This window comes from Corvus hawaiiensis, chromosome 23, assembly GCF_020740725.1.
Source record: "Corvus hawaiiensis isolate bCorHaw1 chromosome 23, bCorHaw1.pri.cur, whole genome shotgun sequence".
NCBI classification, from domain to species: domain Eukaryota; kingdom Metazoa; phylum Chordata; class Aves; order Passeriformes; family Corvidae; genus Corvus; species Corvus hawaiiensis.
In genome coordinates, this window is record NC_063235.1 from 929,569 (window position 1) to 954,185 (window position 24,617).

A 24,617-nucleotide genomic window follows, 5' to 3' on the forward strand; every position below is an offset into this window, starting at 1 on the left:
ATCAACCCCAGTCTGGGCTACCAGACCAACCCCAGTGCGGGATCCCAGATCAATCCCAGTGCGGGGTCCCGCATCAATCCCAGTGCGGGGTCCCGCATCAATCCCAGTGCGGGGTCCCACATCAATCCCAGTCTGAGATCCCAGATCAACCTCAGTGTGGGGTCCCAGATCAATCCCAGTGCGGGGTCCCACATCAATCCCAGTGCGGGGTCCCACATCAATCCCAGTCTGGGCTACCAGACCAACCCCAGTGAGGGGTCCCAGATCAATCCCAGTCTGAGATCCCACATCAACCCCAGTGAGGGGTCCCACAACAATCCCAGTCTGAGATCCCACATCAATCCCAGTCTGAGATCCCAGATCAATCTCAGTGTGGGGTCCCACATCAATCCCAGTGTGGGGTCCCACATCAGTCCCAGTCTGGGCTACCAGACCAACCCCAGTGAGGGGTCCCAGACCAACCCCAGTCTGAGATCCCAGATCAATCCCAGTGCGGGGTCCCACATCAATCCCAGTGCGGGGTCCCACATCAATCCCAGTGTGGGATCCCACATCAATCCCAGTCTGAGATCCCACATCAACCCCAGTCTGAGATCCCAGATCAATCTCAGTGTGGGGTCCCACATCAATCCCAGTGCGGGGTGCCAGATCAATCTCAGTCTGAGATCCCACATCAATCCCAGTGCGGGGTCCCAGATCAACCCCAGTCTGAGATCCCAGATCAATCCCAGTCTGAGATCCCAGATCAATCCCAGTGTGGGGTCCCGGGGGTGCTGGGCCCTACTGAGGGTCAGGAATGGGGCGTGGGAGGAGTCCAGGCTACAAAACCTGACCCTTTCCAAGTGCTCAGCCAAAGTAAGTAATTTCCTGTAAAATGGGGATTTTTTTCCCCTCCATCACTTTGCCACATCTTGCACAAGTTCCCGGATTCATCGGGATTCCCCAAATGTCCCTCTGGGAAAGGGTTTTTAAATGCACCAAAGTGCAGCACGGGGACAGGGAAGGTCCTGGATGCTGCAAACGGGGGAAAGCTGGAGGGAAGGAGAGGCCGATTTTGGGGTTCTGCTCACGCAGGGGACAAAGCGGGGAGCTGGAGCTTCCCTAAAGAGGGGATTGGGGGAGTAAAAGACACCGGGACATCATGGGGACAGCAGGTGAGGGGGGGTGGAACCAGGACCAGCCTGGAGGGAGGGGAGGACAAAAAGCCATCACGAGATGAGAAGCACCAGGGAACAATTCCTGCCCAAGATCCCACCTAGCCCTGCCCTCTGGCACTGGGAAGCCATTGCCTGGCTCCTGGCCCTGAATCCCTTGTCCCCAGTCCCTCTGCAGCTCTCCTGGAGCCCCTTTAGGCCCTGCAAGGGGCTCGCAGCTCTCCCTGGAGCCTTCTCCTCTCCAGCTGAGCACCCCCAGCTCTCCCAGCCCTGGAGCAGCTCCGGGGGCTCCTCTGGACTCTCTCCAGCAGCTCCAAATCGTTGATTTTGGAGGCTCCAGGGCTGGGGCAGCTCTGCACGTGGGGTCTCAGGAGAATCCCCCCGTCCCTGGGCCCTGGGGAACCCGTTCAGGATGAGGAACCTTTCCCTGCTCTCCATCCCAACCCTCCGGCACAGCTCCAGCCCTTCCCGGTGCCCTGCTCCTGGATGGAAGCTCCGCACTCCAACATTCCATGAAAATCACGGCTCCAGCCCTTCCTGGTGTCCTTCTCCCAGACTGAAGTTCCAACTCAACATTCCATGAAAATCACGGCTCCAGCCCTTCCCTGTGTCCTGCACTTGCTCCCAGATTGAAGCTCCCATCTCCAGCCCTTCCCGGTGCCCTGCTCCCGGATGGAAGCTCCGCACTCCAACATTCCATGAAAATCACGGCTCCAGCCCTCCTCTGCCCCTGGACTGCCCCCAAATTCCCAACTGAGCACTCCACGGAGCCCAGAGCCAGATTCCAAAGTTCTGTATTTTTCAAAATAAAGATCACACGTTGTTTAGAGACAATCTACACAAGAGTTACAAAAAATAGTCGCCCAGGCATAAGCATACACAGGTTTGTTAATTATACACATATGGTTACAAGTGTGCTTGCAAAAAAGTTCATTGGAAATATACACAAGGCTCTGTAAATGTACACCGTGTAGTGTTACAATTCTATATTCAAACGAGGAAAATTGACAGTATGTTACATTCACTTACAAGTAGACAAAATGCAAAATACAGTTCATCTTCTGTACAAAAAAGGGGGAGGTGATTCACACTTTACAAGGTGAAAAGGGACTCTGATTGTAAGGAAAACTAGGGGGGGGCTGTACTTCTGCACTTTTTTGTTTCTTACTGTCACAAAAGAAGCAAAACATTACTTTGTAAGATTCAAAAAAACCACTATTTGGAACTGAATCAGGTCTGTAGAACATTTAGAAAGGATCTCTACCGTCCAACTAGGTGACAAATAAAACCAAGCAGTTATTTTTCTTCCTTTTTTGTTTTTAAACATTAACTAGGCTGTATAAAGAGAACATTTCCTTCAAAAGAAAAAATTTACTTCTGGTTGAAATTACAATTTACAATATACAACACTATATGCTACGACCATAAAAGGTGTGAATATACACTGAAATGCACAGGTTTTTGCTAATTCTTTTTTTTTTCCTGTTTTCTTACCAAAAAACGGGTTTTTATGTCGATTCAAACTTCTCCACATTTACATTACAGAGGTTTACAAATGTACAATTGTACAGTCAGAAGTATGTTCCACTACTAGGGTACATTATAGATACAGATCAGACATCAAAACAAGAAAATACTACAAATTTTTATATATGTAAAGTCTACACCAAGTATACACTATATATTTATAGAAGCAAGACCAAAGCCGAGTTGGATTTTTTTTTTGTTTTTCCTCATGCTAAATAATCAAATTGTGTCTCTCCAGGTGAACAGAGGAGCGGGGCAGTAAAAAAGTCCCCCCCAAATCCTCCCCTTTAAAATCATCTCTGGGTGTTTTCTCGAAACGCCAGCCAAGCTCCCTCCTCCAGCATGTCAGAGTCACAAATAAAATAGAAATAAAGCCATTAAAAAGTCCCAAAAATTGTATTTTGGTGTCTTTAAAACCAAACTTTAGCAAGCTGAATTCTTCTCTTTTCAGCATTTCTACCACTGAACTAAAATCCCAACTTCTCGCTCATTTTTGGGCTTAAAAGGAAGAAAAAAAAACAACCCCAAAAAAAGGTATTTGCAAAAAATGATGAACTAAAAACGGGGTTTTTTTTTTTGTATTGTTTGTTTGTTGTTTTCAAACCAACCACCCTGAAAGTCTCCACATTTGGAATTATAGATACAACAGTGAACAAAAATGTGGCCTTCCATGTACATCTGAGACCTATGTACAAGAATTCTATACACCAGTAAAACAGCAGGGCAATTAGTTAATTAAAAAAAATAATTAGTACATGTTATGCATAATAAAATTAAAGAAATTTACAAAGGCTTCTCTTTTTTCTGTTGTTTTTTTTTTGTTTTTTTCTGCTTTTCTTGGTTTGTTTTTTGTGGGTTTGTTTTTGTTGTTTTGTTGTTTTTTAGAACCGTCGCGGGTGGTGTGGGTGGGTTCTGGGATGGATTCTGGGATGGATTCCTGGGATGGATTCCTGGATCCTGGAGTGGCTCCGGGGGTGTCCCCTCCTCAGATGATGCCGTTGGGGGGGCCGCAGATGGGCCCCAAATCCACGCCGTTTTTCATGTAGTATTTCTCCAGCTTGGCCAGGATGTGCTTGCCGTAGGTGTACTTGCGCAGGGTGGCGATGTGAGGCCGGATCTGCGGGAAGAGCAGGGAAACCGGGACTGAGGAAAACCGGGACTGAGGATCATGGAGGGGGGTTACGCCCACCCCGGTGAGCTTCGATCCCGAACTCCCCGGGGGATTCTGCAGAGGGGAAGCGCCAGGGCTTTGAATGAAAGGGATTCCCAGTGCCAGAGGGCAGGGCTGGATGGGATCTTGGGCAGGAATTGTTCCCTGGCAGGGTGGGCAGGGGCTGGCATGGAATTGCCAGAGCAGCTGGGGCTGCCCCTGGATCCCTGGCAGTGCCCAAGGCCAGGCTGGACATTGGGGCTGGAGCAGCCTGGCACAGTGGGAGGTGTCCCTGGGGTGGCACTGGGTGGGATTTAAGGTCTCTTCCAACCCAAACCATTCCAGGATTCCATGATTTTACCATTTTCTCCAAGTGGCAACAGCCTGGCCTGATGTCCAGCATTCCCTGCTCCAAGGGTGGCCACATCCCATCACTGACCATGAGCAGGGAACCCACCCCAAACTCCTCATCCCAGCTCAGCCCCCAGCCCCTCCAATTCCCGCTCCACTCCCAGGACCCCCATTCCAAGCACCACAAATCCAAGCCTGGCCCCCCATTCCAGCAGGAATGCCACCTGTGCCCAGGAAAAGGAGCAGTGAAGCTCCAATTCCAACAATTCCTTCCACTTCTCCCCCTTTACTGCCACAACTGCTAAAATCCCTCTTTCAATTTATTTAAGATCAGAACTTAACTGAAATCCCATTTTTGGCCCCATCCCAGCCTGCTGTTTTCCACCATCCCAGCCATTCCCAGAGCCCCCGAGTCCGCCTTCCCAGGCTTTGCTGCAGCCTGGGATCGCAGCTCAACTCCCATCACTCGGCCCATTTAGCTGTCAACCCGCAGCTATTTCTGACAGCCCCACTGATAATCTAATTTGCATTTTATTCCAAAGGCTTTGCTCGACAGGAACAAGAAACTATGGAATGTCAGGAGCAATCATTTGTACTTTTTGATTAGTGCTAGAGATTAACAAATCCAGGGCCCCTCTGCCACAGATAAATTGGGTGTGTCCCTTGCCAGGTATCTTTATTTAATTATCTTTCTTTAGTTATTTTTAGCATTTCTTGTGCACTAAAACAGATTTGGGGTTAAAAGAACGACTCTGAGTGACTCCTAAGCCTAAGAATCGCCATCCCTGAGGATTATTCCAGCTGCTTGTGTGGATTCCATGAATGTGGAGGTCAAAGCAGCTCCACACAAATTCCTGCTTTTTATAGAGAAATCAGTCTGGCTTAGTCAAGGATGCTTAAATATAATAATAAAACCACTTCATTAGCATTTGAATGCCTGAATTTATTCACAGTTCCTCTTCACAGTAAATAAACCTCAGGTTTTCCATGCCTGGGTCAGTCAGGATTTCATTTCTCTGGCTGTACCCTGGGATTTTTCACTGAGTAACCCCAAGAAATGCCACTGAGGCAATGAAAAGCATCCCAGTTCCACCCCCCACCTAAAGCCTGTTACTCTCCATTCACTGCCATTCCAAAGCCCTGCAAACGTGACCTTTCAAAGCAGGAAAATGAAGACATTCCCAGTTTCCAGAGCTCCTGCCCTTGGAGCAGCAGGCACAGGGCCCTGGGGATGGCAGCAAGGCAGATTTCATTCCAAATGTCTTAATTTGGGACAAATATGAACTCCTGGGATGGTTGTGCATTCAAACACTGCAGGGTAATGCTAAAGCAGGGAAGTTTAGGACATCAGCAGGAATTTCCCCATGGAAAGGCTGCTCAGGCCTTGGAACTGCCCAGGGAGGTTTGAAGTGCCCATCCCTGGAGATGCCCAAGGAATTCTGGAGGTGGCACTGAGCGCTCTGGGGACAAGGTGGGGATGGGGCACAGGACAGCCTGGGAGGCCTTGGAGGGCTTTTCCAGTCTCAGGGATCCTGGGATTCTGGGAAGTGTCACATCAGAACTCATTGAAAAGTGAGACACGGAGCATTTGATCAACGGCTGCAGGCTCGGAGGGGGCACCAGGCAAGGGCACTGCCTTGGGAGGGACACGGAGGGACAGGTGGGGCTGGCAGGCACGGGGACACAGCACAGCAGAGGGACAGAGCCTGCAGGGACACACGGGGACACAGACAGGGGGACAGAGCCTGCAGGGACACAGCTACAGGCAGAGGGACACAAGGACAGAGTCACAGGGAAACAGAGGGACACAGGCAGGAGGACACAGGGGCACAGAGCCTGCAGGAACACACAAGGACACAGGCAGGGGGACACAGGCAGGGGGACACAGGCAGGGGGACACAGGCAGAGGGACACGGGCAGAGGGGCACAGCCCACAGGGACACAACCAGCAGGGACACAGCTGCAGGGACACAGAGGGACAGAGAGGGGGGACAGCCTGGGGCCATCTCCCTGCTCCATTCCCATCTCCCTGCTCCCATCCCGGACGTGCCCAGCTCCGGGCACCGCGGGGCCCAGCGCCGCCAGCGCTGGCAGGAGAGCGGCGCCTGCTCCGTGCAGAAGTGGGTCACTGGGACGCGGGCACCGCTGCCAGCAGGCAGCTGCAGCTAAACCCCAGTGCAGCTCCGCACTCCTCCAGAAAGCTGGAGGGGGATTTGTGACATGGGAATGGAGGGACAGGACATGGGGGAATGGCTTCACTCGGACACAGGGCAGGGCCAGATGGGATATGGGGAGAAATTCTTCCCTGGCCCCCAACATCAGCAGGACCTGGAGCTGCTGGAGAGAGTCCAGAGGAGGCCACGGAGCTGCTGCAGGGCTGGAGCCCCTCTGGAGCCAGGCTGGGAGAGCTGGGGGTGCTCAGCTGGAGAGGAGAAGGCTCCAGGGAGAGCTGCGAGCCCCTGGCAGGGCCTGAAGGGGCTCCAGGAGAGCTGCAGAGGGACTGGGGACAAGGGATTCAGGGCCAGGACCCAGGCAATGGCTTCCCAGTGCCAGAGGGCAGGGCTGGGTGGGATCTTGGGCAGGAATTGTTCCCTGGCAGGGTGGGCAGGGGCTGGCATGGAATTGCCAGAGCAGCTGGGGCTGCCCCTGGATCCCTGGCAGTGCCCAAGGCCAGGCTGGACTTTGGGGCTGGAGCAGCCTGGGACAGTGGGAGGTGTCCCTGGGGTGGAACTGGCTGAGTTTTGAGGTCCTTCCCACCCCAAACCATTCCGTAATTCCCATCTTGCAGCTACTGAAACACCCCAACCCCTCTGCCAGCACTCAACCCTCAGCCTCGTTTCCCCCCACACGCAGGTGATGGTGCCAGGCTGTCCCTGCTCAGCCCCCAGCTGCTCACCTTGTGCATGACAATCTTCCTCTGGGCCGGCTCTGCCACGTCGATCATCTTCTGCACCACGTAGTTGGCGTACTGGTCCTTCATCATGGTGTATAAGGCACTGTGGGGGCCGTCGTTCATGGTGCACACCTCGTCGATGAGCATGGCCCGCTCCGTGCGCGACGCGTGCGTCACACACTTCTCCACCACGTTGCTGCAAGGGCACGGGGAGCCATCAGCGGGGAGCGGAGCAGGGAGATGGGAATGGAGCTGGGAACTGGGAATGGAGCAGGGAGTGGAGCAGGGAGATGGGAATGGAGCTGGGAGTGGAGCAGGGAGATGGGAATGGAGCTGGGAACTGGGAATGGAGCAGGGAGTGGAGCAGGAAGATGGGAATGGAGCTTGGAGTGGAGCAGGGAGATGAGAATGGAGCAGGGAGCTGGGAATGGAGCTGGGAGATGGGAATGGAGCAGGGAGCAGGGAGTGGAGCAGGGAGATGGGAATGGAGCAGGGAGTGGAGCAGGAAGATGGGAATGGAGCTTGGAGTGGAGCAGGGAGATGGGAATGGAGCAGGGAGCTGGGAATGGAGCTGGGAGATGGGAATGGAGCAGGGAGCAGGGAGTGGAGCAGGGAGATGGGAATGGAGCAGGGAGTGGAGCAGGGAGATGGGAATGGAGCTGGGAGATGGGAATGGAGCAGGGAGCAGGGAGTGGAGCAGGGAGATGGGAATGGAGCAGGGAGATGGGAGTGGAGCAGGGAGTGGAGCAGGGAGATGGGAATGGAGCAGGGAGCTGGGAATGGAGCTGGGAGATGGGAACGGAGCAGGGAGATGGGAATGGAGCTGGGAGCGGAGCAGGGAGCTGGGAATGGAGCTGGGAGATGGGAATGGAGCTGGGAGATGGGAATGGAGCAGGGAGATGGGAATGGAGCTGGGAGCGGAGCAGGGAGATGGGAATGGAGCTGGGAGATGGGAACGGAGCTGGGAGATGGGCAGGGAGATGGGAATGGAGCTTGGAGATGGGAACGGAGCAGGGAGATGGGAATGGAGCTGGGAGATGAGAACGGAGCAGGGAATGGAGCTGGGAGATGGGAATGGAGCTGGGAGATGGGAATGGAGCAGGGAGATGGGAACGGAGCTGGGAATGGAGCTGGGAGATGGGAATGGAGCTGGGAGATGGGAATGGAGCAGGGAGATGGGAATGGAGCTGGGAGCGGAGCAGGGAGATGGGAATGGAGCTGGGAGATGGGAACGGAGCTGGGAGATGGGCAGGGAGATGGGAATGGAGCTTGGAGATGGGAACGGAGCAGGGAGATGGGAATGGCGCTGGGAGATGGGAACGGAGCTGGGAGATGGGCAGGGAGATGGGAATGGAGCAGGGAGCTGGAATGGAGCAGGGAGATGGGAATGGAGCAGGGAGATGGGAATGGAGCTGGGAGATGGGAACGGAGCAGGGAGATGGGAATGGAGCAGGGAGCTGGGAACGGAGCAGGGAGCTGGGAATGGAGCTGGGAGCTGGGAGTGGAGCTGGGAGATGGGAGTGGAGCAGGGAGCGGGAATGGAGCAGGGAGATGGGAATGGAGCAGGGAACTGGAATGGAGCAGGGAACTGGAATGGAGCAGGGAGCTGGGAATGGAGCTGGGAACCGGGCAGGGAGATGGGAATGGAGCAGGGAGCTGGGAATGGAGCAGGGAACTGGGAATGGAGCAGGGAACTGGAATGGAGCAGGGAACTGGAATGGAGCAGGGAACTGGAATGGAGCAGGGAGATGGGAATGGAGCAGGGAGCAGGGAGTGGAGCAGGGAGCTGGGAATGGAGCAGGGAGCTGGGAATGGAGCAGGGAGCTGGGACTGGAGCAGGGAACTGGAATGGAGCTGGGAACCGGGCAGGGAATGTCTCCCCAGAGCTTTCCATCCCACCCCACGGACACCTCCTGTGCTGCTACAGGGGCAGGTGACGGGTGCTGGCAGAGCTCAGCGGTGTCACACGGGACGTGGGACCTCAGCGGGGATGTGGGATATGGAGCAGCTCCCATTTCATCCCAGTTTGTGCCTTGGGATCTGAGTGGGAATCTGGGAAATGGAGCAGTTCAGGTTTCATTTCAGCCCGATCTGTGCCTTGGGATCTGAGTGGGAATTCAGGAACCGGACCAGGTCAGGCCCGTGTCCAGTGCTGCTGTGTGAGGTCAGTGCCCACCCTCACAGCACAGAAGCCAAGTTGTTGTTTTGGTTTTCTCCCCACTGGAACACGATGGGAATGCAGATCCAAGGTTAAAACAACAGGGAAATGCTCATTCAGGAATGAAGAATCTCAGCCAAGCAGAGGATTTCTGAAATTCCTGAATACATCAACGAGCAGCCTGAGCTCTCTGGAGAGCCAGAAGTAGGGTACATGAAAGGGGACCGAGGGCTGCGCTGGCCTCATCTCCACATCCCTGCCTGACTCACAGGATCACCCTGCGGGTTTGCTCAGCTCAGGGGACCCTCCACTAATTAATGCTCCAGCTGGAAAGAAGTTTGGGAAAAAAGAGCCAGGCAAGGCAGGGAGGGAGAACCTGAAATAACAACGTGAACACCACCACGCTCTCCTAATCCTCATTGATGTTACACCTCCCTCGTGTCCCTGAGTATTCTCATCAGAGGAAGGGGGAATTCTGAGCCTTTGAAGAGCTCAGCCTTCATGTTCAAAGGGCTGGAAGCACATCCAGCAGGGATTCACGCAGGTGGGAAGCGTTGCTGTGTCCTGACATCCACAAAAACCCGGCTTTTCCTTCAGCCACGTGAGGCTCTGCAGCAGCTGGGAATGCTGCAGCCTCCCTCGGAGGGGTCCTCGTGTGGGACTCAAAAGGGACACAGCAAAAAGCTGGGAGATGCTGCAGCCAGCGGGGATTCCTCTGCGAGAAGTGGGATGGGCTGGTGCTGCACTGACTTCCCGATGCCCTCGTGGCTGGACACAGCAGCCCAGGACAGTGAATGCTCTTATTATCCAAGGGCTAATAAGTGACAGCTTCAACCCCATGAAAATAAACCAGGTAAAACAGACCACACGAGAACTCCTGGTTAAATCAGGAGCTTGGATCGGGGCTGCTCTTCCACACCTCCATCCTCCTCCGTGACAGACTCCCCTGGCTGACACACCCCAGTTTATATTTATTAATGTTATAAATAACAGTTTTTTAATTAAGCCAAAGGAATTTTCACCTCCTTTCACCCACCCCTAACTCTTGTGCAGCTCTGGGATGTGCCCATGCTCCCAGAGGGACAATTTAAGGCAGGAATTCCTACCTGGCAAATTTATGTTGACTCAACACGAGCACGTTGCCTCTGATTTCTGCTACGATCTTGCTCTTGTCCTCGGGCCGGCCGTGCTCCAGGACGTGCTGGATAACGTAATTCCCATACTGATCCTGGTTGTGAGACAGCAGGAGGGGGTCACGAAAGGTGGAGAAGTGGACAGGAAGAATTCCCAGCAAACTGATTCCCAAAGTGCATTCAGAGTGAAAAGTTCAGCTAAAGATTAATTAGAATATTTGCTGTACAAATCACCTCAACACTTCTTATTTCTGCAAACCTCTGCATTCTGGAGTGGTAGCAGGTGGTAAAATGATGCGTTTTTGTAGCAGTTGAATTATTTATAAAACTTAAAATGATGTCCTTGCACAGGAAATGTCAATATCCTGCCTATCCCCGCGTTGTTTTCCCTCTCTCCAGGTTCAAACCTACCAAACCCCACGTCCTGGAGGGCTGTGCCGTGGTTGTGCCTGTGGGACACTGTCCTTAAACACATTCAAGTTCTGAATTTGGGAATATTCAGAGCACAGGATATTAACTTTCCAGTTCAGGGTACCAGAGGCATGGCCTCATGTCCATGTCCAACCTCTTCCCACTTCCCAACGCTGAGCACACAGGATGTGGGATATGCACCAGCTCAGTGGGAATTTGGGCTATGGCCCAGCTCCCATTTCACCCCAATTTGTGCCCTGGCATCTGAGTGGGAATTTGGGAACCGGACCAGGACTTGCTTTGCTGCTTTATCCACGTGCCCGGAGAGCAGAATCCGTGTAAAACCCTGGCCCACCTGGCTGCAGGGAGGAGGGAAGGCAGCCAGGAGGGGGGTGAGCACAGAACCAACTCTTTTTAAGAATTCCAATGGCTCAGCACCTCCCTTTCCTTGGAGCCATCGGCTCCTGGCATCCCTTCTGCTCCTCCTTGCACCGGAGCGAGGCACCAGGACACGGGGCCCCCTCAGACAGGGAGGTGACACCACCTCTGGCACGCCCTGACCTTGTCCCTGTGGCCACAGCAGGCGGTGCTGACGTAATTCCTGCTCATTCCCATTCCTTTTCCAGGCGGGAATGCCGGTGATGCTCCCACAGGGCTCTGCAGGAGCTGTCCCAGCACTCAGCAGTGACCTGGGGCCACCCCCAGCCCCTCCCACACTGACCTGCACCAGCTGCTCCGTGTGCTGGTGGAGCTCCTCCAGGATGGGAAGGGTCTGCTCGGGAAGACAGTGCTCCAGGATCCTCTGGATCACCCGGCAGCCGTACGGGTGCGTGGACAGAGCGAACACCTGGGCACAAGGACAAAGCACAGGCAGCAACATCCCGTCAGTCCTTGGGAATCCCAGAAACCTTCCAGCATTCCTGCAGGGAACGCCAGCTCCAGGCAGCACCAGCTGCAACTGGGAACACCCACTGGGATCCCAGGCACATCCCACCCCTACCTGGGGAAGCCTCAGCTTCCCCATCTATGAAGAACAAGTGGCAAAACCTCTTGATTCATAAAAAAAACCCTGGAACAACCAAGAACTGCTGGAAGCTTGGTTATTTTCCCCAAATAATTCCAGCACGTTGTTTGCCAGCACGAATTTTGAGCTCTTTAAGAAATGCTACGAGCCAGAAAAGTTAAAAACACCCAGGAAAGGATTTTCCTCAACTGTTTGGATTTGTTTAAAAGCCTTAAGAGTGCTTAGGAGAAGTGACAACAAAGAATCTTTCTCATTTCTAATGGATTAGCAGATCTGTGGGTGAGAACATGACACGTTTTATTACTGCAGCTCCCTTTTCTGTCTGAAGCACAAAGTCCCGTTTGGTTGCTTTGATTTAACAACAGCAGCAAATCCGAGCACTGAAGTTTAAATCAACAGTCACACATTTTTAATAACTGGTGAGTAAACCCTGCAGGGAAACAGGGCTTGGAGTGCAATTAACGGCAGGGCAATCGTCGGCAGGTGAGAAGTTTAATCTGCCGTGTGAAGGCGCAGACGGAACTGGGATGACTGGGCAAGGAAATGTCAGTGCTGAGCTCCCAGAGATGTTTCTGCCTTCCCAAAGGCAGAAAATCCAAGCCTAAACTCTAACCAGGAGCAGCTTTCCAGCCAGAATCCTGCTTGTTTTGAGCCAGCCAAGCAAATCCCCACTTTCCCAGGATTCCAGCTCCTGGCTCCTGCTGTAGCAGCCCCTGGCTGTCCTCACATCCCTGTAGCAAATCCTCAAAACCGCCCAAGTGCCCCTGCAAAGCCAATTCAACGAGGTTGGGAACACCCAGAGCAGCACTTCTGTACTGGGAGCTGAGGCAGGCAGAGTAAAGCCAGACACAACTGATACCCAGGACATCAACTCAGGAGAGGACACCAATAAAAAAGCAAAAAACCAGCAGAATCAAGGACAATTGCCCTTTTCTAGATGAAACTCCTGGTTTTCCCCTGCTCTGAGGCCCTTGGGAATCAGCACTCAGCATTCCTCTGAGCCACCTGCACAGACAGGGATCACAATGGAACTTTGCTCTCCTGTGCATCCCCCACTTTCCTCTCTGCTGCCCTCAAAGAGAAGCAAATCTAAAATGCACAAAGTTCACGAACTCTTTGGGCATCAGGGTCACCTGTCCCTAAAAGGGGATCAGCTCTGGGCTCAGAACCTGCTGGGATTTTACACAAGTCAGGCGATAATTAGGGAATTCATGAAGTTTAGACATGACTGAGGTACCCCAGCAGCACAAAACTCTGCTCGCCACCTTCTCTGGGAAGAGGGATTAGGGACACCCTCGTTTTCCCTCATCAAAAATACTCAATATTCCAGGGGAGCAGCCTCAAGCAAGGAGGCTTTACTCTGACAGATCTGCCCTCCAAACCCATCCTGCTCTGCCCTCCAAACCCATTCTGCTCTGCTCCCCAAACCCATCCTGCTCTGCTCTCCAAACCCATCCTGCTCTGCTCCCCAAACCCATCCTGCTCTGCCCCCCAAACCCATCCTGTTCTGCCCTCCAAACCCATCCTGCTCTGCTCCCCAAACCCATCCTGCTCTGCTCCCCAAACCCATCCCGTCCTGCCCTCCAAACCCGCCCTGCTCTGCTCCCCAAACCCATCCTGCTCTGCTCCCCAAACCCATCCTGCTCTGCCCCCCAAACCCATCCTGCTCTGCTCCCCAAACCCATCCTGCTCTGCTCCCCAAACCCGCCCTGCTCTGCTCCCCAAACCCATCCTGCTCTGCTCCCCAAACCCATCCTGCTCTGCCCTCCAAACCCATCCTGCTCTGCCCCCCAAACCCGCCCTGCTCTGCCCTCCAAACCCATCTTGCTCTGCCCTCCAAACCCATCCTGCTCTGCCCTCCAAACCCATCCTGCTCTGCTCCCCAAACCCATCCTGCTCTGCTCCCCAAACCCGCCCTGCTCTGCTCTCCAAACCCATCCTGCTCTGCTCCCCAAACCCATCCTGCTCTGCTCCCCAAACCCATCCTGCTCTGCCCTCCAAACCCATCCTGCTCTGCCCCCCAAACCCATCCTGCTCTGCTCCCCAAACCCATCCTGCTCTGCTCCCCAAACCCGCCCTGCTCTGCCCTCCAAACCCATCCTGCTCTGCCCTCCAAACCCATCCTGCTCTGCTCCCCAAACCCATCCTGCTCTGCTCCCCAAACCCATCCTGCTCTGCCCCCCAAACCCATCCTGCTCTGCTCCCCAAACCCATCCTGCTCTGCTCCCCAAACCCATCCTGCTCTGCCCTCCAAACCCATCCTGCTCTGCTCCCCAAACCCATCCTGCTCTGCTCCCCAAACCCATCCTGCTCTGCCCCCCAAACCCATCCTGCTCTGCTCCCCAAACCCATCCTGCTCTGCCCTCCAAACCCATCCTGCTCTGCCCCCCAAACCCGCCCTGCTCTGCTCCCCAAACCCATCCTGCTCTGCCCCCCAAACCCATCCTGCTCTGCCCCCCAAACCCATCCAGCTCTGCCCTCCAAACCCATCCTGCTCTGCTCCCCAAACCCGCCCTGCTCTGCCCTCCAAACCCATCCTGCTCTGCTCCCCAAACCCGCCCTGCTCTGCCCTCCAAACCCATCCTGCTCTGCTCTCCAAACCCATCCTGCTCTGCCCTCCAAACCCATCCTGCTCTGCTCCCCAAACCCATCCAGCTCTGCTCCCCAAACCCATCCAGCTCTGCTCCCCAAACCCATCCTGCTCTGCTCCCCAAACCCATCCTGCTCTGCCCTCCAAACCCATCCTGCTCTGCTCCCCAAACCCGCCCTGCTCTGCTCTCACAGACCTGCCTAGAAATGGTAACAGGGATGTGACCAAGGCCTCCCTCATGTGGCTGCATCAACCTCGCAAGCGATGGTCGCTAAAACTGACAACTCCCAAGAGCTGAAGCCGCAGCCACTCCGAGGCTGCTCCAAGCAGGGCCAGGAGCTGGGCAGGGCCTCACCTGTCCCTTGAAGGCGTCGATGATGAACTGCAGGGACTGAGGCTGCACACACTCGATGCACTTCTGCACCACGTGGTTCCCGTTCTGGTCCTTGACGCACTTGAGCACGTGCCCGTCCAGCTCCCGAACCATCTCGTTCTACGGGAGGAGAGAGCACAAACAGAAAGCACCACCAGCATCCCCAGTCAGGAGGGCACAGCTGGCACTGCTGGCCTGGGCAGGAATGGCACAGGAACGCTCCAGTGGCCACGAGATGAAGCTTTGCTGGGCTACAGCAACCAGCAGGGAAAATCCTGCTCTGCCATCCCATTAGAACCTGGCCTGCTGGGAGGGTCCCTGGAACGGGAGCTTGGAGCTCCATTCCAACCCAACCCATCCTGGGATTGCAGGAAGATGAAGCCCTTCTTGACGAGCATCCTCTTCCATGTATCCAAATTAAAGAAATCCCAACTGATCCACAGCGTTCCTGTGCATCCCCCATTTTCCTCTCTGCTTCTCTCAAAGAGAAACAAATCTAAAATGCCCAAAGTTCATGAAGTCTTTAGGTATCAGGGTCACCTGTCCCCAGAACAGGGTCAGCTCTGGGTTCAGAACTTGCTGGGATTTTACAGAGATGATAATTAAGGAATTAATGAACTTCAGACATGACTGAGGTACCCCACGTGCAGGCTGGAAGCTGCACTCATGAACAGAAATGACACTTGGGGGCATTTTAATGCTCTGACAAAATCTGGGTGAGTTCAGTTTTGTAGCTGAATCAAACCCAGGAATTTCGGGAGAGCTGAGTACTCAAAAATGCCATTCTGGAGGAGACAGCAAATCCTTGGAGCAGCAGTGCTGGAGCCTGGCACTGCCCCACTGACACACTTGGCTCAGGCTCAGCCTAGAGGGAAGGACACTCCTAAAGCCTCTTTCAGATTTTTAATTTCATAACCTACACTGAGATTCCTGTTACAACCGTTCCCAACCCTTCCCGAGCCAGCCCTCCCAGCGTCTTTTTCCTCTCAATTCATTGTTCCTGAAACCCTTGAGGAAGAGCTTTATTAATGAGCTCTGAGTGGGGCTATCAGCCACATCTCTCCAAAGCCAGAACGAGGAGCTCCTCATCCATCTCCCTGCAGGAGCGCAGGATGCTGACCCACATAGCAATAACTCAGTGAATATTAAAGACAAAACTCTTCCTTCAAGGGATTTAAGAATCTCTTTTGATTCACCCTCATTCTCAGTTTTCCCTGTTTCCAGGCAATTAACAGAGAAGCAGCCCCACGGCCAGGGAAGGGGACAGGGAGGTGACAACGACACCCAAGGACGGTGGCACGGACTCCTCACGCACAAGAAACACCACAAACATGCCAGGAACCAAACCAAGGGAACACCAGGCACGAGAGGGACAGGAGGGGACAGCTCAGGAACGTCAAACATCAAGAAGAAAGTTAAAATTGAAACTTACAATTACCTGCTGGTCTGGGGGGATGAACTCCAGGGCCTTCTGGATCACCCTGCAGCCGTACATCTGCAGGGCCAGGGACAGCACGTGGCCACGGATGCGCTCTGCCAGCGCCAGCTTCTGCTCCAGGCTGCCAAACTGCCACAGGAAACACGGTCACTGCCAGGACAAACGCCTCCCCTGGCCACTGGCACTGCCCTCCCAGCCTGGAGACAGGAGCTGCCCACTGAGGAGGGTCAACCCCACGGGAAGGGGCGGGTGACCGGGCACAGCCGGACGTGTTCTGTGTCTGCCTGGCACACCCCAAAGGGGCTGGAGCCACCAGGTGAACCCTGCCAGGTGAACCCTGCCAGGCCACTAAGGCTGGACAGGTCACAGCCCCGAGGCTGCCAGAGCTCCAGGAGCACTGGGACAACGCGGCCAGGCACAGGGTGGGATTGTTGGGGTGTCTGTGCAGGGCCAGGAGCTGGATTTGAGCCTTGGGGGTCCCTTCCAGCTCAGGAGATTCTGTGATTCTGATTCTCAGTTACTGGGCAGAAGCACCAGGAACAGCTGGTGGAGAAGGACCAGACCAGTGTCGAGAGAGAGGGACAGGGGTGGGACACACCACTGAGCCAGCAGCTGCTGCTACTGCAGAAGCTTCTCCCGTGTTCCTCAATCCAGGAGCACCAACAGCTCACCCTGGGCAAGTTCTGCTGGATCTGCACCTCAGAGAGTCCCAGAGTGGGCTGGGCTGGAAGGGACCTTAAGGCTCAGCTCATTCCAAGCCCTCTCCCCTTTCCACCATTGACATCTCCTGGATACGTTGCTGTTTATCCCCACACTTTTGCATCTCAAGGTGTTACTTTCCAGATGAATCTGAGTCCCACCCTCAGTCACCCCAGCAGGAAAGATCCCACAGCCTGTGGGGAGGAGCTGGTGCCAGTGCTGACAGCTCTCCGTGGTTTTAGCCTCAAGGCAGGGTTTTCCAGGCCCATCCAGCACCTTGGGACAGCAGGAACCCCAGGAAGAGCTGCGGGGGAAGGCAGCCTTACCTCAAAGAACTTCTGGATGACGTAATTCCCGAACACATCCACCATGAGCTGATAGGCCGCCTGCAGGATCTCGTTGAACACCAGCTGCCGCTCTGCCGGGGTGGCACGCTCCAGCTTCAGCTGAATAAACCTGGAGAACAAGGCCTGGTGTGATGCCACGGGCACATCTGCTCATTCAAACCCTCTCCAAAGCCCCACCCGCGTGTTCCAGAAACCACCATGAAAGATCCCATTAGGCATGAAGCACTTCCATTACCCTGAGCGTCCTATTACAAGTTAAATACCCAAATTAAAGACCTCTTAGTGACCCACAACCTGCAAAGCTCTTGCAAACAGTTTATCCAGCCATCTGAAAGCTCGGGGTGGGCACAGCCATGAGGTCCACGGCCACATGTTGGAATCCTCATTCCAAGCAAAGCAGATCTCAATGGAATAATGCAGCAAATCTCGTGTCCAGCTGGCTTTTAAAATGAATCAAGCTGTGCCAGTGGGATGAGTGAGCAAACCACAGAGCAGGGAAGCTCCTTTTAGAGGAGGAGTTCCTGCTACCAGCACTTGTCCCCAGCCTAGGAAGGGCAGGAGTGTGACCTGTGTGCTTGGCTTTCCCCACTTATTCTTTGCTCTGCCTCGGCTTTGGGAGGCAACAAATTTGAGCTTTTTTACTGTTTCCACTGCCTTTGCCTCCATCCTCAGCTTCCTCCCACCTCTCCTGCTGCCCTGGCAAGGACTGAGTTCACAGAAGCCTTCTGGGGGTGGCGGGCAGGATGAAGACAACACTGAACAACTGCGGAAACCAACCCCGAAGCTCAGCCCGACGGCGAAACCCAAGGGCCGCTCCCTGGAGGAGCAGCCGGGGCCGGCCCCGCGCCCACCTGGATCCGTGCTGGTCCTGCGAGAACTCCATGATGTGGCCGGCGATCTCGCGCAGCTGCAGGTTGGGGTAGCGGTTGTTGCGGAAGTCCTCGAGCAGGCGGCTGCGGCCCGAGGGCATCACGTCGGACATGCCGTAGCGGAGCCGGGACGAGGGGAACAGCGTGCTGCTGGGGCTGAACAGGCTCGAGGCGCTGCTCGCGCTGCGGTACTTGGCCTCGGCCCCCGGCGCCGCCGAGATGTAGCGGCCGCTGCCGTTCGTCAGCCCCCCTGGAGGGAACAGGAACGGGGATGGGATTGATGGGATATGGGAACGGGCAGGGATGGGATTGATGGGATATGGGAATGGGGCAGGGATGGGATTGATGGGATATGGGAATGGGGCAGGGATGGGATTGATGGGATATGGGAATGGGGCAGGGATGGGATTGATGGGATATGGGAACAGGAACAGGGATGGGATTGATGGGATATGGGAATGGGGCAGGGATGGGATTGATGGGATATGGGAATGGGGCAGGGATGGGATTGATGGGACACGGGAACAGGCAGGGATGGGATTGATGGGATATGGGAACAGGAACGGGGATGGGATTGATGGGAGATGGGAATGGGGCAGGGATGGGATTGATGGGATATGGGAATGGGGCAGGGATGGGATTGATGGGACACGGGAACAGGCAGGGATGGGATTGATGGGAGATGGGAACAGGAACGGGGATGGGATTGATGGGATATGGGAATGGGGCAGGGATGGGATTGATGGGATATGGGAACAGGCAGGGATGGGATTGATGGGAGATGGGAATGGGGCAGGGATGGGATTGATGGGATATGGGAACAGGCAGGGATGGGATTGATGGGATATGGGAACAGGAACGGGGATGGGATTGATGGGATATGGGAACGGGCAGGGATGGGATTGATGGGATATGGGAATGGGGCAGGGATGGGATTGATGGGATATGGGAACAGGAACGGGGATGGGATTGATGGGAGATGGGAACAGGAACGGGGATGGGATTGATGGGATATGGGAATGGGGCAGGGATGGGATTGATGGGATATGGGAACAGGAACAGGGATGGGATTGATGGGATATGGGAATGGGGCAGGGATGGGATTGATGGGACACAGGAACAGGGATGGGATTGATGGGATATGGGAATGGGGCAGGGATGGGATTGATGGGATAGGGAACAGGAACAGGGATGGGATTGATGGGACACAGGAACAGGGATGGGATTGATGGGATATGGGAACAGGCAGGGATGGGATTGATGGGATATGGGAATGGGGCAGGGATGGGATTGATGGGACACAGGAACAGGCAGGGATGGGATTGATGGGATATGGGAACAGGAACAGGGATGGGATTGATGGGACACAGGAACAGGGATGGGATTGATGGGATATGGGAATGGGGCAGGGATGGGATTGATGGGATATAGGAACAGGAACGGGGATGGGATTGATGGGATATGGGAACAGGCAGGGATGGGATTGATGGGACACAGGAACAGGCAGGGATGGGATTGATGGGATATGGGAACAGGCAGGGATGGGATTGATGGGACACGGGAACAGGCAGGGATGGGATTGATGGGATATGGGAACAGGAACAGGGATGGGATTGATGGGATATGGGAACAGGAAGAGGGATGGGATTGATGGGATATGGGAACAGGAACAGGGATGGGATTGATGGGACACAGGGATGGGACTCCGGATCCCCGAGCTGTGCTCCACAACAGGGGGGTCTGGCATTCAGCTGGGCAGGATTCCTAGGTGGGATTTCTAGGAAGAATTTCTAGGTGGGATTTCCCCACTGAAAGGGTGCTCAGGCATTGGAAGTGCCCAGGGAGGTCAGGAGTGCCCATCCCTGGAGGTGTGCCAGGAATCCCTGGATGTGGCACTCCGGGCTGGCTGATCAGGCACCGCTTGGCCTCGCTGACCCTGAAGGGCTTTTCCAGCCTCAGGGATCCCATCCTGTCACTCCTGACTAAGCTGAGCGAGCTGCCCTCCAAGGAATTTGGATGGGGACGTGTCCAAGCAGCCGTGGTGCTGCTGGAGCAGGGTGGGAACGGCTGAACTCCAGCAGAGGGCTCTGGGGACCCCTCCTGTGTCAGGACATTCCGTGATTCTGACTCTCTCAGTGATGTCAGATCTGTGGCTGCGATTCTCTGACACACACAACAACTTCTGCTCCTCCCTCTGCGTCCCGAACCAGACCAGTGGCAATCCCAACCCTCCCAAATTTGAGCTTTTTTGCTGTTTCCACTGCCTTTGCCTCCATCTCAGGTCTTTCCCACCTCTCCTGCTGCCCTGGCAAGCACTGAGCTGAAAGAAGCCTTCTGGGGGTGGGGGACAGATAAAACCTGAAATCACTGCTAAATTTGGGTGAATACCAATGAATTAAAACCAACAAAGTTTTTAAAACCCTGTGCTTTCACAAACGGCTGAAACATCTGCACCCACATTAAAAAGATGCTGTTTCCCAAAATACTCCCCAAAAATATTCCCAAAACCAGGAATACGGAGACAGGTGATGGTTCACCACACAGGGAGCAGAGGGAAGACTTCACAGGAACAAACCTAAACCTTCCAATGCTGCTTCCCTGCCTGCACTTCTCCAGGATTTGGCTCAGCTCTGTGGCAGAGGATTTGGTTCCTGCCTTTGCTGCAGGGCTCGGGATCCCTCTGCTGGTCACAGAGCGCAGGAAGAGCTCGCACGGATTCTCCCGGCTGGAACAAAGGCCTCAGCTACAGAGGCCAAGGTGAGGCAGGGGGGAATCACAGGGAAATGAAGCTGCAGGAATCTGTGCTACGGAGAGGAGAGCTCCAAGGAAACCTTGGCAGGGCTGGCTGCAGAGAACCAGCTCCTGGCAGCTGGGCTGGAATGAAAATATTCCATGAAAACAGAGCCATCGACACCTGGAGGGAGCTCCCGGGCAGGAAACGCTGCTGGAGAATTCTGTATCTGGTAACAGCCTAATTAATTATTAATTATGACCTCTGTGGCTCACTCCCAGCCCAGGATATTCTGTGATTCTACACCTCTGAGCTGGGCAAATTTCTCTGGAGCTGGTGCCAAAACTCCCCCTTCCCAAGAAACAGGAGGAATCCTTTTCTCCCTTTTTTCCCAAGGAAAAGGAGAGCTGAGAACTCCTTGTGCAGCCTCACAATGAGATCCATCACCTCCTGCACCCTCCTGACTCCAGACTGAGCAACAACTCCCAAAAGCCCCCATCTATTGCTGGATATTCCTGCTATTCCTGTCTCCTGGGAGCACCGGGATTGCCACAGCACAGTAAAGCACCTTGCAGGTGAAGGAAGGGACAAGCTGATGCTTCCCACACATCCGAAATTCTCAGAATCCCAACGTTTTGTTTCAATGCCTGGAGCAAAGTAAAGAGTTGGGACTGAAGTGGAAAAGAGTTCCTGGTGGGAAAGGGGAGGGTCCGGCTGTTCTCTCTTAGCTCAGAGCACCATCAGCACAGAAAATCTGTCAGAGGTTTGCTGAGAAAACCCCCACCACTTGGAGATCCAAAATAAACCAGCAATGACTCCACTTTTCCCCCACCTCTCTCTCTCCTCATGGAAATGCTGCCTGCACGTCTCCCCACGATGCTCAACATCATCCTGGGAACACAGAGATCCTGTGGGGGACAAACTTCCTAAATCCCAGTTCTGACCCTGACCTGTGGCCCTGGGGTGCCTGCAGCTCCTCTGTGCCACGCTGTGGTTGGCAATATGCACTGCTCAGACCCCTGACTTCCCTCAGTAATTTACACATCTCTAATTCTGATCAACCCCGGGCGCAGAGAGCCCCTGCCAGCACCCAGAGGTGTGGATTGACTCACAGCTGCTCATTCCTTACACCTTGGAGTATCAGGCTCGGTTTTAGCTCAGCCTTGGTCCTCCAGGGGCTCTTTCCACAGGGGCTGGGTGTGGTTGTTTCAGGCACTCAGCACTGCCCAGACACTTCACAAGGTCACTTTACAGCACCAGCAAAATCCCAGCTTGATAAATCCCCCTCATTTTTCAGCGCTCGGAGCTCCCAGGGAGCCAGAGCCGGATCTCTGCAGAGCCCAGCGAGCCAAGCAGGGATTGCCTCCCGCCCCAGGGACGTGGCAAAGGCAAACCCACACCTCAGCCTGCTTTAGGCACGGCTTTGCTGATGGCAGCTCGGGTTTAAAGCCAGCTTTGGTCACTGGGGAGCCCTGGAAGCAGAGCTGCTGGCAGTGACTCTCTCAGGCTGTGCCCCCTCAGGAGGAGCCCAGGGCGGACGTTCCAAACCCCAGGAATTTCCGTTCGTGTTCCCATCTATCCTTTCATTTTCAGATATTCAGGAACAGCTCTGGGCCTCGGTATCACAAACTGCTCCTGGGATCACTCCTGAGGGAAAAGGAGTCAGTCTTGAGCTTCTTACAAGGAGAAATGTCTGTGCTGTCTGCCATGGAATGGTTTGGGTGGGAAGAGACCTCAAAGCTCATCCCATCCCATCCCACGGCAGGGACACCTCCCACTGTGCCAGGCTGCTCCAGCCCCAATGTCCAGCCTGGCCTTGGGCACTGCCAGGGATCCAGGGGCAGCCCCAGCTGCTCTGGCAATTCCATGCCAGCCCCTGCCCACCCTGCCAGGGAACAATTCCTTCCCAGCACCTCATAAAAATCTACTCTCCTTCAGCTTAAACCCATCCTCTCTTGTCCTGTCCCTCCATCCCTTGTCCCTCTCCAGCTCTCCTGGAGCCCCCTTAGGCCCTGGAAGGTGCCCTAGGATCTCCCTGGAGCCTTCAGAGCCATTAAAATTTATCTCATAACCAAAGGAAACCAGAGCTCCCCCTCCCACTGCCCTCCACTACCGGTGAAAGAGAAACTTAACAAAAATAAAATGACCTTTCATGGATTTCAAGGTCAAAGCCACACAAATCAGAGCTGTCCCAGGTGAGATCTGACCTACAGCATCACCCAGCATGGGCCAGCCATGGAGGGGACCTGGCTACAAGGACAGGAATATTCTGGGAAGTTGGGAAGCCCCACACTGATCCTCTGGAGCACAACCCATTTCTGGGGCTGCTGACTCCAACTTCTTTCCAGAGCTCGTTCCCAAACAGATCCTCCTTCCTCTGGGCCACAGGAACTCTTAAGAGTCTTTGATTCCTAAGAATTTTTAAGATTCTTCTCTTTGCTGCAGGGGCAACCAAGTTTTTCCTGCTGCCAGCTTTGGGCTCTGCCTCCTCCCCAGCACGAATTCACTGTGGCCATTTACCTGCCAGCCAAGGACTGCACAGCTGCATAAAGCAAGCTCAGATCCTTCCAGTTCTATGAAAGCTCTGAGCAAGGCGCGACACTAAATCCAAAGCCGACCTCCCGAGCTCAGATTGATGGCTATTCCAGCTAACCTAGAGCCAGCAGGGAATTTATCCCACATGCACGGAATAAACGTGATAAATACCGTGTCTGCTGAGGGGGGAGAACTGCTCTGAGGAGCAGAAGTTTTGTTAAACCCAGCAGATTCATGACACGACCCAAACCAAGTGAATTTTGGGGAGGAAATATTAAATTACCTGCTGCAGGTGCAACAAATAATCTCTTTGCTTTGTTTATGAGGGAATGAACATTTCAGGAGGCTCAGGTGAGCACTGCTTTATTATTTAATATTTGCTTTATTTATTTTCAAGATTTACTTGATTGTGGGCCAGGCAGAAGCTCTTTGAGAAGATTCAGCTGCACAAAGTCATGGATCTTCCCAAAATTATTTCTCCTGTGCTTTTGATAAGGCCACAGTGATGGGAAATTTTCCAGGGCAAACTCACCAAATCCCCAGCTCAAAGCTGAGCACTGCTCCAGAGAATATTGGTCAAAAGGAGGAATTGTATTCCAAGCTCATTATTCTTAATTTAACGGGTATTTTAAAACATCCCCTTTAAAACCATTTAAATTGAAGATCTGCCCTCCTTATCTGTTTTATTCCACAAACCATTGCTGCTGTTACCAAGATCTGTACAAGAAAACCCTGGGTTTTAAACACTTGGGAATATTATCCCTAACTCTGAGCTGAGGAACTGGGAGGAAAGACAGAAACCTCCCGTTCCCAACACACACCGTGAGGGCTGCCCTTGATGATATCGGAGATTTCTCTCCACCTAAATGATTCTGTGATCCCACACAACTCCTGCCTCAGCGCTGCAGGGGGACTGCAGAGAAATCAGGGAATGGTTTGGGATGGAAAAGACCTCAAAGCTCATCCAGGGACACCTCCCACTGTCCCAGGCTGCTCCCAGCCCCAATGTCCAGCCTGGCCTTGGGCACTGCCAGGGATCCAGGGGCAGCCCCAGCTGCTCTGGCAATTCCATGCCAGCCCCTGCCCACCCTGCCAGGGAACAATTCCTGCCCAAGATCCCACCCAGCCCTGCCCTCTGGCACTGGGAAGCCATTCCCTGTGTGCTGGCACATCCACCTCAGTGTGATCCCACACAGCTCTGTGCTGCAGGAGCAGCGAGAGCAGAGCAGGGCCC

The 24,617-nt window shown here is 54.1% G+C and overlaps 1 protein-coding gene across 7 annotated transcripts in view; it reads right to left on the minus strand.

Annotated features, from left to right (window-relative positions):
* Nucleotides 1–1,932: 1,932 nt before the first annotated feature.
* Nucleotides 1,933–24,617, minus strand: part of PUM1 (pumilio RNA binding family member 1) — an 81,637-nt gene continuing 58,952 nt past the window's right edge. For 4 of the 7 annotated variants that reach the window (XM_048326914.1, XM_048326918.1, XM_048326917.1 and 1 more), the window contains exons 15-22: nt 18,100–18,367; nt 17,228–17,357; nt 16,197–16,331; nt 14,747–14,884; nt 11,499–11,624; nt 10,340–10,461; nt 7,079–7,271; nt 1,933–3,798 (exon numbers count right to left, since the gene is read on the minus strand). In XM_048326914.1, the coding sequence (XP_048182871.1) occupies nt 3,667–3,798; nt 7,079–7,271; nt 10,340–10,461; nt 11,499–11,624; nt 14,747–14,884; nt 16,197–16,331; nt 17,228–17,357; nt 18,100–18,367 (1,244 nt within the window). In that variant the 3' untranslated portion in view covers nt 1,933–3,666. The remainder of the gene's footprint in view (nt 3,799–7,078; nt 7,272–10,339; nt 10,462–11,498; nt 11,625–14,746; nt 14,885–16,196; nt 16,332–17,227; nt 17,358–18,099; nt 18,368–24,617) is intronic. The other 3 variants (XM_048326916.1, XM_048326919.1, XM_048326915.1) reach the window with 1 other exon arrangement.